Genomic DNA, 12833 nt, shown 5'->3' on the forward strand with positions numbered 1-12833 from the left:
AGCTCTGTTCATTCAAGATCTTACTTGATCTTGGTGGGGTGCAGCCTCTCCTTTCGTTGCTGCTTCTCCAAGGAGCCTGTGTCTATTCATTGCAGCCCTCCAGTCAGGTGAGCTGTCCCACTAAGTGTCTGTAATCACAATGACACCACAGTTCTGTAACTATTCATACCCTTTCAATTTGTTCAGTTTGCTTCCTATGCAGCACATTTCTGTATACAGGCACTTCAGCTGGGCTTCCAGTCATGTTACTTTCTGAGCAGGAGGGAGAGAAACATTCATTGCCTTGTCGCATGGCTTCTTCCCGGGGCCAGTTCTACCACTTACTTGTAGGTTTTGGCCTGCATCCCTGACAAATTCAGTTTAGAGCTCTCCTCACTTGTTCAACAAATCTCTTGCTCTGTTCAGCCAGGCAGATCCCATGACTCCCCTGCTGTCCTCATTTCTTTTAGAGTCAAGTGTGGTTCTGTAGGAATCTGATGATCCTGCTTGAGCTTTTCCCTTTCCATTAAGGAGAACTCATCTGGTCTCTTATGCTTTTCACCTCAATCCCAAGCCCTATGGTCATCCTTTACTGCTAAAATTCTCCCTTGGAAGTATTAGTACCCATGTGGATGGGCAACAAAGGGTGATTGTTGTCTTTTGTTATAATTTCTAAAGGTTTCTTGTGACTGAAGGGTCTGACAATGTAATTCCTCACAGCAAAGAAATATTTTTGTAAATTTCTGTGCTCCAAAACTAATGCAGGAGTTCGTAATAATAATAAAAAACACCAGCACCACCCAAAAAACCCCAACAAAACAACAAACCCCCAAAACCCAACATATTTGGTTCATGTTTGTTGTTTGATTTCAATGAGTGCAAAACAAAGATCTTTTTTACTAGTGCTTCAGAACAGGAGGAAAACAGAAATTTTCTAACCTTTCAGTTATATGATCTTCGATCTTTTTTATCTTTCTAATAAGAGGTAATAAACAGGTTTCAGAAAAAAATACATGTCATAAGTTCATGGTGTTGTCAGTGTCTACTAAATATTTGCCTGTTTCTACAGATACTGTCCAGTTTGGCAGTGTTTGTTGCATAATTTTTTTCAAAATTTTGTTCATAATTTGTAACTCTTTGCATTTAACCTATTAATAAAAACTCAAGTGGAGTTCTAATCTACATATAAAACTTAAATGAATCCAAGGAAATCTGTACTTTCTTTCAAGAAATTAGAACCATAAACCCCATCCTTATTTAACAGTTAGTGATTTATGTGAGCTGAGGCATTGCCTCAGTGGACTTTTAGAGTTCATGTGGAATTTGGGTTTGATGATGGATTTTAGACGTTCCTTATTTTATCAGTCTGGAAGGAATGCATGAGGTAGCCCCTTCCATTCATTTTCCAAATGTTCCCCTATTGTTTCTCTAAGAACCTTGGTCTTTTCCATGAAAGCACCATTTGTTACAGTTTTGTTTCCAGATTTTTTTTTTGTTTGTTTGTTTGGTTTTTTTGGGCATTGTAAGCTGATTTCATGGCATCCATGCAATAGAATATAGCAGAGGTGAAGCTACATGTTTTATATACACAAAAAAAATCATAACAACCTTGTTCTCTGTGGTATGTTTCCCTATTTTTGTTGATGCTAGCAAAATACTATTTTCTGCAATTGTGTTGTTTAATATTTTCATGAATATTAAGAAGCCGGTGTTGAGTAATTTATACATTATCTAACTGTACAAATGCTGATTCTGCTAGAAAAAACATCCTAGTGAATTATTAAGCCATTAAGATGTAGACAGCATAGACTCTTGTACGTGCAATTTTGTTTCTTTGGCTGCTAATCAATTTCAGAGTTTCTCCCTTTATAGAGTACAGCCATGCAGAGGGTGGTGGAGCTGAACTGTACTGCGGATCATTTATGGGTTAGAATGAACTCTAATTCTTTTGATAGAAATAAAATTCATTTGATAGAAATCAAAGCTGCAGTGAATGACATTTTTAGAAAGTTTAATAATTTCACTGTCAAGACATTTACTTTATCTTTTTTTTTCTGTTTTCTTTCAATCAACTATGATTTTTTGTGTGTGTGAAAATATGGAAGCTTCCAAACTGGAAATGATAAAAAACAGTCCCTCCCAAAAATAGAAAACAGCCCCCAAAGAAAAGTTCAAAGGCAAATTCTGAAAAGAGAAGTAAAAAAATAGCCCTGTTTTTCCATGTGATAAGTAAGAGCAGCCATGGACTTCTCTTTTAGTAGAAGCTAACCGAGAAGTTTACCATGAGTTTCTGCAAAAAGTCATATAGGTGGCTTACAAAAATTGACAGAGAGAATCATTGACTCACCTAAGTTATTCTGGCTTTGTCCTGTGAATGGAAAGGATCTTTGTTGTTTCAGTCTTGGCTACCATAATAGTGTCACACAAAATATTCACCTTCATTGTCTTGAGACTGAATTACTGTGTGGTTGGTACAAGTCTGAAAAATTTGAAAGTTAATTTCATTCTCTGCAGTAACTCCACCAGTAGCTCATTTATGAGATGTGACTACTTCTAAATGAACTTTCTATAATTAAGTTCTCAATTCTTAGAAATTTTGAGAATTTAGAAAGACACCCAATTATTGGTGGGAAAACAAAGAAAAAATAACAATGACAAGCCAGTAAAAGATGCCATGTGTCAAAAAGGTCCAAACAGATCAAGTAATAATTAATCAGATTCCAGATTTAAGAAGTTTTATTTGAGAAATACTTTTGTGAAGAATATACAATCAAGAAGGTATTCTTAGAATAAATGAAGGAAGAAAGGATAAAGAGTTTATGATTCACTATAGAGTAATATAAACTAAATGCAGAGATTAAGAGATTATATTTTTGAGACATATAGCAAACAGAGATTGAAGTTTTTGGTGTTATACATACCTTCTGATGTAGCAAGTAATTCTCTGATGTAATTTCTTCTGAGCCTCTGAGGTTCAGATGGATATGATCTAATAAGTTTAAGGAGGAGAAAAAAAATGCCCCGATCCTATCATTTATCCATGTTTAAATATATATATATACACACACATAAGAAATAAAGAAAACAAAAATAAAATATCCCAACAATTCTTCTTATTGATGTTACAGTTACATAATAAAGTGAGAATATTTTTCCAAATCTTACATGGCAGATTCCTGCCTGAGAAATTTCGTTCACTTTCAAAATAATCTGAATTGGTGAAATGTTTACATTGAGGTGAAGTTTAAACGAAGCTCGTTGTAACTGGTCGAATAGAAAGTCAGAGAAGTGTTTCAGGAAAATCAGATAGGATACACTGAATAATTTCTTATACAGTAGTGCAGGACTGACTGTCACACCGCATCCAACAGTGATATGGACACAGCTGCAAGTTTTCTTTCCTCTATGTGTGTGTCTAAGTATATATCTATTTACACAGACACATATTTATGTTTATATATTCTTGTTCTAACACGTATCAGTAGGTATGGAGGGATCAGATAAAAAAGAGAAAAGATGTCAGATCAAAGCTGGATCTGTGCAAAAAGGTGTTTGTAAGACAGGAACTAGAAGTGAAAAATGAGATTAAGAGTACAATGAAAACATCGTGAGGGTACCCAGAATGATATGGTAAAGTCAAATAATGAAAAACAGGACTTCAGTCTGGCCATTAGAAACACAAGCAAAGTTGTCATCAGAGGAAGATACAATGAGTCAGTACAAATGTACAAAAAGCTCATGGTCAGTTCGAAAAAGATGAAGAATTTCATAACTGCATGTAGACTTCTAGGAATAGCTAGACTAACTTTCCTAATTATTAAAAAAATTCATGTAAAATCTGCAAGTCGTTAATTTTCCCTCAAATAATCTTTCCTTTTCACTTTTTGCTTCAAAATTGGCGCTTTACTGTTAATTTGTTGTAGACTGTTATTTTAAGGGATCATTATCAGTGTTAAAATACAAATATATAATCAAGTGAAAGACTATCATATCACTGGAAAACATCTTAGGATAATTAATTGAAAAAGAAGAGACTCTTTACAAGATACCCAGAAGACTGATCTTTTATTTCTGAGGGGGAGAGGGTGTGAGATTACAGACCGTTGATTAATTTTTTAACTTCTTAATCTAGCTATCCTCTCTTAAGACCGTTTCTGCATGAAAGAGGTGGCAGAGTTGGTGTTTTGGTTTAGTTAGCTCAAGCATGTACTATCACTTAATAACTGAACTTTTCTGCCAGGTTAGCAAATAGTTTGTCCATCACTATTTCTGTCAAATTTGAAATTTATAACTTTGTTGACTAATAGATCAGATTTCCTCTGCAGAGCAGATGACTGGAAATTGGTCTTTATATACATAACTGATATGATAGAATACATAAGAATTGTAAAAGGGTATTAAATTAGAGCACAATGTTTACAAAGAAAAAGTGCACCGATCTCAAGGCCCAAGAAGCACAAGACTACCCCACTGAGTCCAGTATTGTCAGGGCCTATAACTACGGGAGAACCCTGCTGGGGTCTGCTTAAATTGAGCTCACTGAAATGTCAAAGCAAAAATGTTCAAAGTAGCGCTACAGCTGCAATGGGTGCCCACAGGTGCCTACACAAGTTGCCACAATTTCTGCAAATTTATTTTGTACATACTATTACCTTCAAGTGAGAAATCTTACTTTTTAATATATGTAAAATAGACACTGTTTTCCTAAAACACAATAATTTCTGAAATTTAACAAAATAAATTCCATTCTACTTAGAGAGCAATCCAAATTATTTTGAAGTGCCCTCTGAAAACCGTGAAGAGAGAAAGAAAAATTCATTTTAGGTGCATGATCTAATGAGTATTTAATTTATATGAAGTTGATCAACAGCAAGAGAAGAAATTGAGAAAGGGAGGCAAACTGATTAGAGCACTTATCTGGGATGCAGTACATCTGGCTTCAAAGAAGAAAAAAAACCCCAACCTTCTGACAATTTTCTAATTTTTTAAACACTGAAAAGAAGCACAGGTGTTGGCTTTTACTTATTCAAAATAAAGTATGTAAAAACCTAAAATATTAAAGAAGATTAAGAAGTAGAAGTGAATATTTTGATGGTTAAAGAGCTGGTTGCCAATTAGAACTAGATTAGATCAATGAGTTGTCTGATGAAGGTGTAGTGCTACACCATTGTAACACTTAGTGATGTTTTTACTCTTAATGAATCTGGCAGTTTAACAGCTTGACAGTTGGCATTTTCATACTAAAATTAATTTTTAAACTTGGCATTGATATAATATGGCTTGGGTTTAGGTTTTTGTCAGTGAGATGTTTTAAAATGATAATTTTAAAATCCTATTTCAAAAAATCATGTAACTAACTGCTCATATGAACCATTTCCAAAATATCCAAAGCATGTATCTGTGAAAGTGTTCATGATAATTTCACAGATCTGTTATCTCTACCAAAGAACTTTATTAAATGAGGTACATTGTCTACTTTTTCACAAATGAACTACAGAAAAATGCCATTTAATAAAGAATTGAAGAAATTCATAGAGTATCTCAGGTTGGAAGGGATCCATAAGATCATGGAGTCCCACTCCCTGCTCCTCACAGGACTTTCTAGAACCAAACCATATGACTAAGAACATAATCCAGACACTCCTTGAACTCTGACAGTCTTGGTGCTGTGACCATTTCCCTGGGGAACCTGTTCCAGTGACTGAACATCCTCTCACTGAAGAACCTTGTCCTGTTGTCTAACCTGAACTTCCCACAATGCAGCTTCATTCCATTTCCTTGTGTCCTGTTGCTGGGCCCCAGAGAGAGGAGACCAGCACCTCCCCCTCAGCTGCCCCCCTTGAGGAAGTTGCAGGCTGTGATGAGGTGACCCCTCATCCTTCCCTTCTCCAAGCTGAACAAGCCGAGTGACCTCAGCTGCTTTTTCTATGTCTTGTCTCGAGAGCTTTCACTATCTTGGTTGCCCTCCTCTGGACACAATAATTCAATGTCCTTTTTAAATTGAGGTCCCTCAAACTGCACACAGTACTTGAGGTGGGGCCGCACCAGTGCAGTGTGGAGTGGGACAGTCACCTACCTGGACCAGCCAGCAGTGCTGGGCTTGATGCACCCCAAGGCATGGCTGGCCCTTCTGGCTGCCAGCACACACTGTTGACTTGCCATAGACCCAAACCCCTACATCATCTCTCTCCATGGGACTGCCTTCCAGCCTCAATAAATAAAGAACTGTTTCAGTGATGTTTTTAATAAGGTATGCTAAATAATGGATGCCCATGGTTCATTTAGAACCCTCTTAAAGCTGCAGTTTTCTATAATTGATAATACTTTAGAAAATGTGACTCAAAATGACAGTATGTCATTTGATGAAAATTTATAAAATATCACTCAAGTTTTTCATTGCATCTATTTTGTTGCTAGTGATAAAGAACTAAGAAAATTACTATGAATGGTATAAGAAAACTTTCTTATTATGAATTTTGTACTTTTAAGTCACAGCTGTATTTTTATCAGTTATGTTACAATAGTAATGTAGTGAAATGATCTTTCAAATGAGAAGCTTTTAGTATAAACTAAAGTTGAATAGCCAGTTCTGATCATTTACATTCATATTTGAAATTAATTTTGAAAAGTTAGATGAGTTTTAAATGCTTTGATCATTATGCAATAAACATTTTTCACTTCTGTAAATATTTTATTAGGCTTTTTTAATGAAACAGGCATATAGAACACAGAACATCACACTCTGGAAGGCATTTGTGTGGAAACGCGAGGAAAGCCCTGTAAAAATGACCGAATGTTTGACAGATATCTAAGCCAATTTAAATATGGAGTTTTCTAAGATACTGTTTCATTTTTTATCCCTTCCTTGGATATCTGCTTAGCAGGGCTTCCATCTCACTTGTAGGAAGATCTCATTTATGCAAAACACAGCTTACAAAAATTGTCAGATTGTTATTTTTGGTGAAATGACTCTTTCTAGTTTGAATAAAAATACAAGATTTTTCAATGGCTGCTATGTGATTCCTCAGTGATTTTGATGGATATGTTTATCTGTTTTAGCTAAGCTACACATCTATACAGTATATATGGTTTTTGTGAAGTGGTGCCTGCCGTATCTGTTTGCATATGTACTTTGTATAAGATGCATATTCTCTAAATTCAGAGCACTTAACTCCTGACTACTGAGAGATCCAAATGTTTCTGGCTTTATACTTGAAGTAGTCATTTATGCTGATACAAACAGCACTTTGTGCAGTTGCTTACAACTTGAAAATAACCATGAGTGTTTGGAATTAATTACTTGCACATTTTAAAATGCAATTTGTTAATCGCTTAGAGTTTGAGTTCATGAAGCCTGAGGCACTATCTGCTATCAAATTACTCCAAGCACAGTGATGCATTAAGATTCCTAAGCACTGTTCTAGCTCGCTGAAAAGCATAACGTGGAGAATGCTATGGACAAGAAGGATGATCATTCAAAGGAGGCCAACTAGCTCTGGGGCCAGGTGGTGAAACGCAGTGTATGTCTGGACACATTATGTCTTCTGCTCCCTGAGTGGCGTGGCCACATCCTCCCTGCCTGTGCTCACTCTTAGGCCATTTATTACGTTTGAGCTTTTAACAGTTTCTTTGCCTTAGCCTGGGTACCACCTCTGATGGGGGAAGTCCCTGAACCATGGTCTCCTGGAACATGGGACATATGTCAGAGGAAGGATCATTCTTTCTTCAAAAGCAGCTGCTTTTGCTGCAGTCTTTCCCTAACACATCCACATCTGTCAGAGAGAAAATAGTGACTCTTTGGTCCAAGTTAGTTTCTGTGGTCTTACTTAACTAATGTTCCCTTTCCGTTTCTGAGCTGACTTGGTTTCTTGCAAGCCTCTTTGAAATGGTGTTATTAATAGATTAAAAAGCTATGCATCCCCCTGACAGATATCTGTAGTAGCCTGAGATCCTTTGGCTTTCATTGGTAATGCAGAGCCTTAGATTTTTGTGTGTGATTGCCAGAAATAATCAACTACATAAACCTTCTTTGTCAGCTGTAAATTCCAGAGCTTTAGAGCTCAAAGCTTATTCAATGGCTCTGCAGCAGAAACGCTGAGTAGCATTGTAATTACCATTACCATGTTACTTAGTGTCAGTATAAACACACTGAGAGAGGATGTCATTGAGAATCATAAAAAAAAATAAAAATAACAGCAAGCAGCTAGTACCAATGAGTTATGGCTAACTTAGGATTTAGCACATCTTGCTGGTTACCGTGGATGGAAAAAGCTTGCTTGCTGGCTTTCAAGAATACAGGTAGAAGCTGTATGCATTATTACTGGAACTCATACGCTTACATTTTGATTCTTAAAAAAAAAAACAAAAAAAAACCAAAAAACCCACACTGTTATGGCAAAATATGAACAGGAAGAAAGCCTGGACAAAAAAAAAAAAAAAGGTAGAAGTCATCATCAGGTTTTGCTTTTTGATGGTTCATTCAAACTCTGATAGTGATGATGGCCACAGTAGAAATCAAAAACTCAGTGTAAGTTTCTGTACTGAAGGCACAGGATGTATGAAGTAAATTTGTTTGTTCTTTGCTGAGTTAGATGATGATCTGAATTGAATTGCTTGAAAGCTATACATTTTGTTTAAAAAAACAGGAAAACTGGGTAAATCTAGGTATTATTGGATAACAAACCTTTCTGATTTATTATGGATTTACAATAGGTTTTAAATTATTGTAATCTTTGCATGTATTATGCACTAGGAATTTTGACTTTGATTCTCAACTTTATCCATGAGTTCTTTATTTTTCACTTTCTTTCCCCTTTCATCCCTCAGAGCCACATGGCCTTTTTAATATGCACTGTATAAAAAGCCAGGAATTGAGGGAGGAATCACAAAAATGATGTGATTTCACCAACAAAAAGAAATATTTTAGAAGTGTAGATATATTCCACCTCTTAATCTCATTCATCTACAAAAGAACACATAAATATCAGGGTCCAGAAAGTAAGATATGAAATTTGTTGAGAAGTGTCATGAAACTCAATAAGGCTTTGGCAGCCAAGGTTATGTTACATTTCTTTATGTCAAAATTTATTTTGCGTTTAGAATAGTAAAGATAACTAGCTGTTTTAATCTCTTCAGCAGCTTTCTCTCCTCTTTTTAGTCAAATTAATGGTCCACACAATACGTAAATGTTAAATAAATTATTGTGTTTCTTCCTTTCTTCCAATTCTGCCTTTTATTTCAGTCCCTTATTAGCTATGTATTCTTTTTTAATAGTCTACTTTTTTTAACATCCAGCTAGAGTATTCCTCTTCCTTGGATTGAAATTAATCCTTTTTCCTTCAAACCTTCCTTTAAAACTCACTTTCACTGACAGGCTTTCAACTGTGATTGAGAAGAGCAGCTCTACTCCTACCCCTCTCTGTTGTCTTAATTAGCTATGCAATTATTAGACTGTAAGTTCCTTGTGTCATGCATCTTGCCAAACTCTTTTTTTTCCGTATCTCCACATGTACTTATAGTATGCAAATAATGCCTAATGATAATAGCAGTAGCTAAAGATGATAAAACAGATAAAAATGAAATACTTCTGATCATTCATGTATGCAAAAATATTTTTAATTGCTATTGCTGTAGCTTTCATAGCCACATTATAACATATTAAGAGCCACTTGATTAATTTTTATTATTTTATGCCAATGAATTGTATGGATGGCATGTTTTGTTGCTTTTTAAAAATTATACGCTCTAATACCCAATACTACTAATAATCTGCATATCTTTAAAGCTTACATTAAAAACTTATGGGGCAAAGAAGAGTACAAGAAGTCTGCTAAAATCCTTTGACAACTTTAAATAACAGTCTGGGCTTAGCAGGAAACTCCTATGATCTGTATTTTTTGAAATTTAGTTCATAGCTATTAAAATTATATATGTTATTAACTAATGATGTGTTAACCTTGGATGATCCATCTGACAGCAAAATTTTCTCAATTTATTTGCGATCTGTAAAAATCCTGTTTCAGAACTAAAGACTTGAGAATGGCTAGTATGATTTTAATAATGCTTCCTAGTTTAGGACAGCATCTATATCTGTAAGAATATTTTTTTTTGCTGCATTTTATTGTATTTATAAGAAATGCGGGACATCTTAAGAAATAAAATGTTCAATATTTTTAATTTATATCAGAGATAGCCTAACTGTATTTCTGTGATTCTCTGCCCAGTTCTTTCTTAGGCTTCTTTTGCGGGCACTTTCACAAAGTCAAAGTAGAAGTTCCCCAAATCAGCTCACAGTAGGTGTCTCTGCTAACTTTATCCTTGTTTGGCCTGGCACTAAAGTGTCACCAACAATGAAAAAATTCAAATAGTCCAAACCAACAATCTGTGCTGCTTAACGGACAGAAAATATTTTATTTTGTTCACACGGATGTTATTTTGTTTCTCTCTGTGTGTGTATATCTATCTATATATATGTGGGTACATATATGTATGTGTGTGTACCTATATGTATATGGGGGTGTATATATATCTTTGGGTACTCTGCACACAGAAGGGAAGAGCTGGGTTTGCTGTGGCGGAAGCAGGGGTGATACTTCACTTGTTCAAAGTGCAGCTCCACTAGTAAATGATATTCTCTTCATCAGCTGAAGGAGCTTGTGGTGGGACACTGCGTGGGACAAGTGGAACTATTTCAAGTCCTCACTTCCCTTCCGAGTATGAAAATAATGCTGATTGCACCTGGACCATATTGGCTGAACCAGGAGATACCATTGCTTTGGTGTTTACTGACTTCCAGTTAGAGGAAGGATATGACTTCTTAGAGATCAGTGGAACAGAAGCACCATCAATATGGTAAGTCAGAGATCTTGTAAAGATCTCAGTTTCTGGTCTTTTTTTGGTGAGTATTTTGAAAAGGTAGTAAAGGATATTTAAGATATTTTCTACATGTTTGTTATGCATTTTCCTTTGGTCCCTTTGACCCTCCAGAACTGGGCAGGGAGAGGGGGGAAGTAATTTGCTTCTGCTTCTTTCCAAATCTTGATCCTTCCTCCTCTTCAGGAGTTATATTTGTAAGGTATCTTATCAGTGAACATTTATTGATGTTATATATTTGAACTTCATGTGAGAACATTTCTGGTATTGTGTCTTGAATGGCTTATCATTACTGTACTCTAGCAATGAAAGTAGTGAGCAAAGTTCAGCCTCACAGTAAAGTAGGAATATGTATAGAGCAAACGGATGCCCTCTTATTCTAAACAGGGTATAATTCAGTCTTACTACATGTACTCATGTGTGCAAGTATTGTCTTATGCTGGCTGATATTTAAACTGCTTAGCAATATTAGGCCTTAGTAATTATAGCAAATTTACACTGTCTGTACTAAGTAAAAATGTAGTTCTGTCTATGGGAAAGGATTAAATTGCGGAACAGCTCATATGATTTCTTTGCATGCTACATATGCAGGTTTTTAATTTTATTCATCTCTGAGAACGTCTGGTACTTGACATATGCGCCATTGCTGTAAAATGTACCCTAGAAAAAGATACGAATCTGCTGCTTGCAGGTGACTGATGGTTATTATCTTCAGAATGCTTTTCTGGAGATCTGAAGCAGTCTCACTATTATTTTAATGTCGTAACAGGCTAGGCTGTGCAATATATTAATAATTGTGAAGTTCTAGGTAGCATCTGATAATTTTAAAAACTCTATCAAATAAAAATGTGTGGCAACCATGTCTGGCAAATATGTAAAGACTTTGTTTTGAAGATATTTCTGGATCTGTATCACAAGATTGCTCTCTAACATTTCCACATGACCAAAAGTTGTGTAACTGCAGTCAGTGAAGCAGCTTTGTACCAAATTAAGTGGTCGTCTGACTGTCTGATGTATAATATGTGAGTACTCTCCACTTACCTCTTTCTCATGCACAGACATGCACCACAGTCATCAGTGCCAGTGTTTTCTTATTAGGGGCTCTAAGGACCAGAAGCTGAAATCTTGGAGGGGAAAAGCTAATTGAGGCTTGCTGCAGAACACATAATCTGTCCATTTAATTTTGTGGTTGAGCCTCTACTAGACACCTAACAACATTTTGCAACTTTGTTGCAAGAAATCAATCTGTTACTGAACTTGAACATACAAGTATAGGAATAACTTTACATTTACAGACTGTCACATATATATATCTGTTCCCCAGAAGATTTCTGATAGTAGATGATATAGAAGAATATGAGCAGAAAGTAATGAAACCATATTCTGCATTTATCTCATGTGGTATTGATCTGTGTAATGTTGGAAATCAGAGATAGCATTAGAATCTTATTTCTCCTAGAATTCCATCTAAATATTTTTCTCATTTCCCCTGATATTTGTTTTTTTGGGGGTTGGAGATACTTTTTTTATAATGCTAAACAAAGATCACTAAACACTAAGGATTTATGTTCCTAGGATCATACAACCATAGAATAGTTTGGATTGGAAGGCACCTTTAAAGGTCATCTAGTCCAACCCCTCTGCAATGAGCAGGGACATCTTCAACTAGATCAGGTTGCTCAGAGCCCCGTCAAACATGGCCTTGAATGTTTCCAGGGATGGGGCATCTACCACCTCTCTGGGCAGCCTGTGCCAGTGCCTCACCACCCTGATAGTGAAGAATTTCTTCCTAATATCTAGTCTAAATCTGTCCTTTTTTAGTTTCAAACCATTACCCCTTGTGGTAGTGCAACAGGCCCTGCTAAAAATTGTGCCCCATCTTTCTTCTATGCCTCCTTTAAGTACTGGAAGGCTGCAATAAGGTCTCCCAGAGCCTTCTCTTCCCCAGGCTGAACAACTCCAGCTCTCTCAGCCTGTCCTCA

The 12833-nt window shown here is 36.0% G+C and overlaps 1 protein-coding gene across 1 annotated transcript in view; it reads left to right on the top strand.

Annotated features, from left to right (window-relative positions):
• The window catches only part of CSMD1 (CUB and Sushi multiple domains 1), a 1211070-nt gene that overhangs the window by 579957 nt on the left and 618280 nt on the right, over positions 1–12833 (top strand). The window contains exon 5 of the mRNA XM_040599137.1: positions 10623–10830. Within this exon, the coding sequence (XP_040455071.1) occupies positions 10623–10830 (208 nt within the window). The remainder of the gene's footprint in view (positions 1–10622; positions 10831–12833) is intronic.

Source organism: Falco naumanni, chromosome 6 (genome assembly GCF_017639655.2).
Source record: "Falco naumanni isolate bFalNau1 chromosome 6, bFalNau1.pat, whole genome shotgun sequence".
Lineage (NCBI taxonomy): Eukaryota > Metazoa > Chordata > Aves > Falconiformes > Falconidae > Falco > Falco naumanni.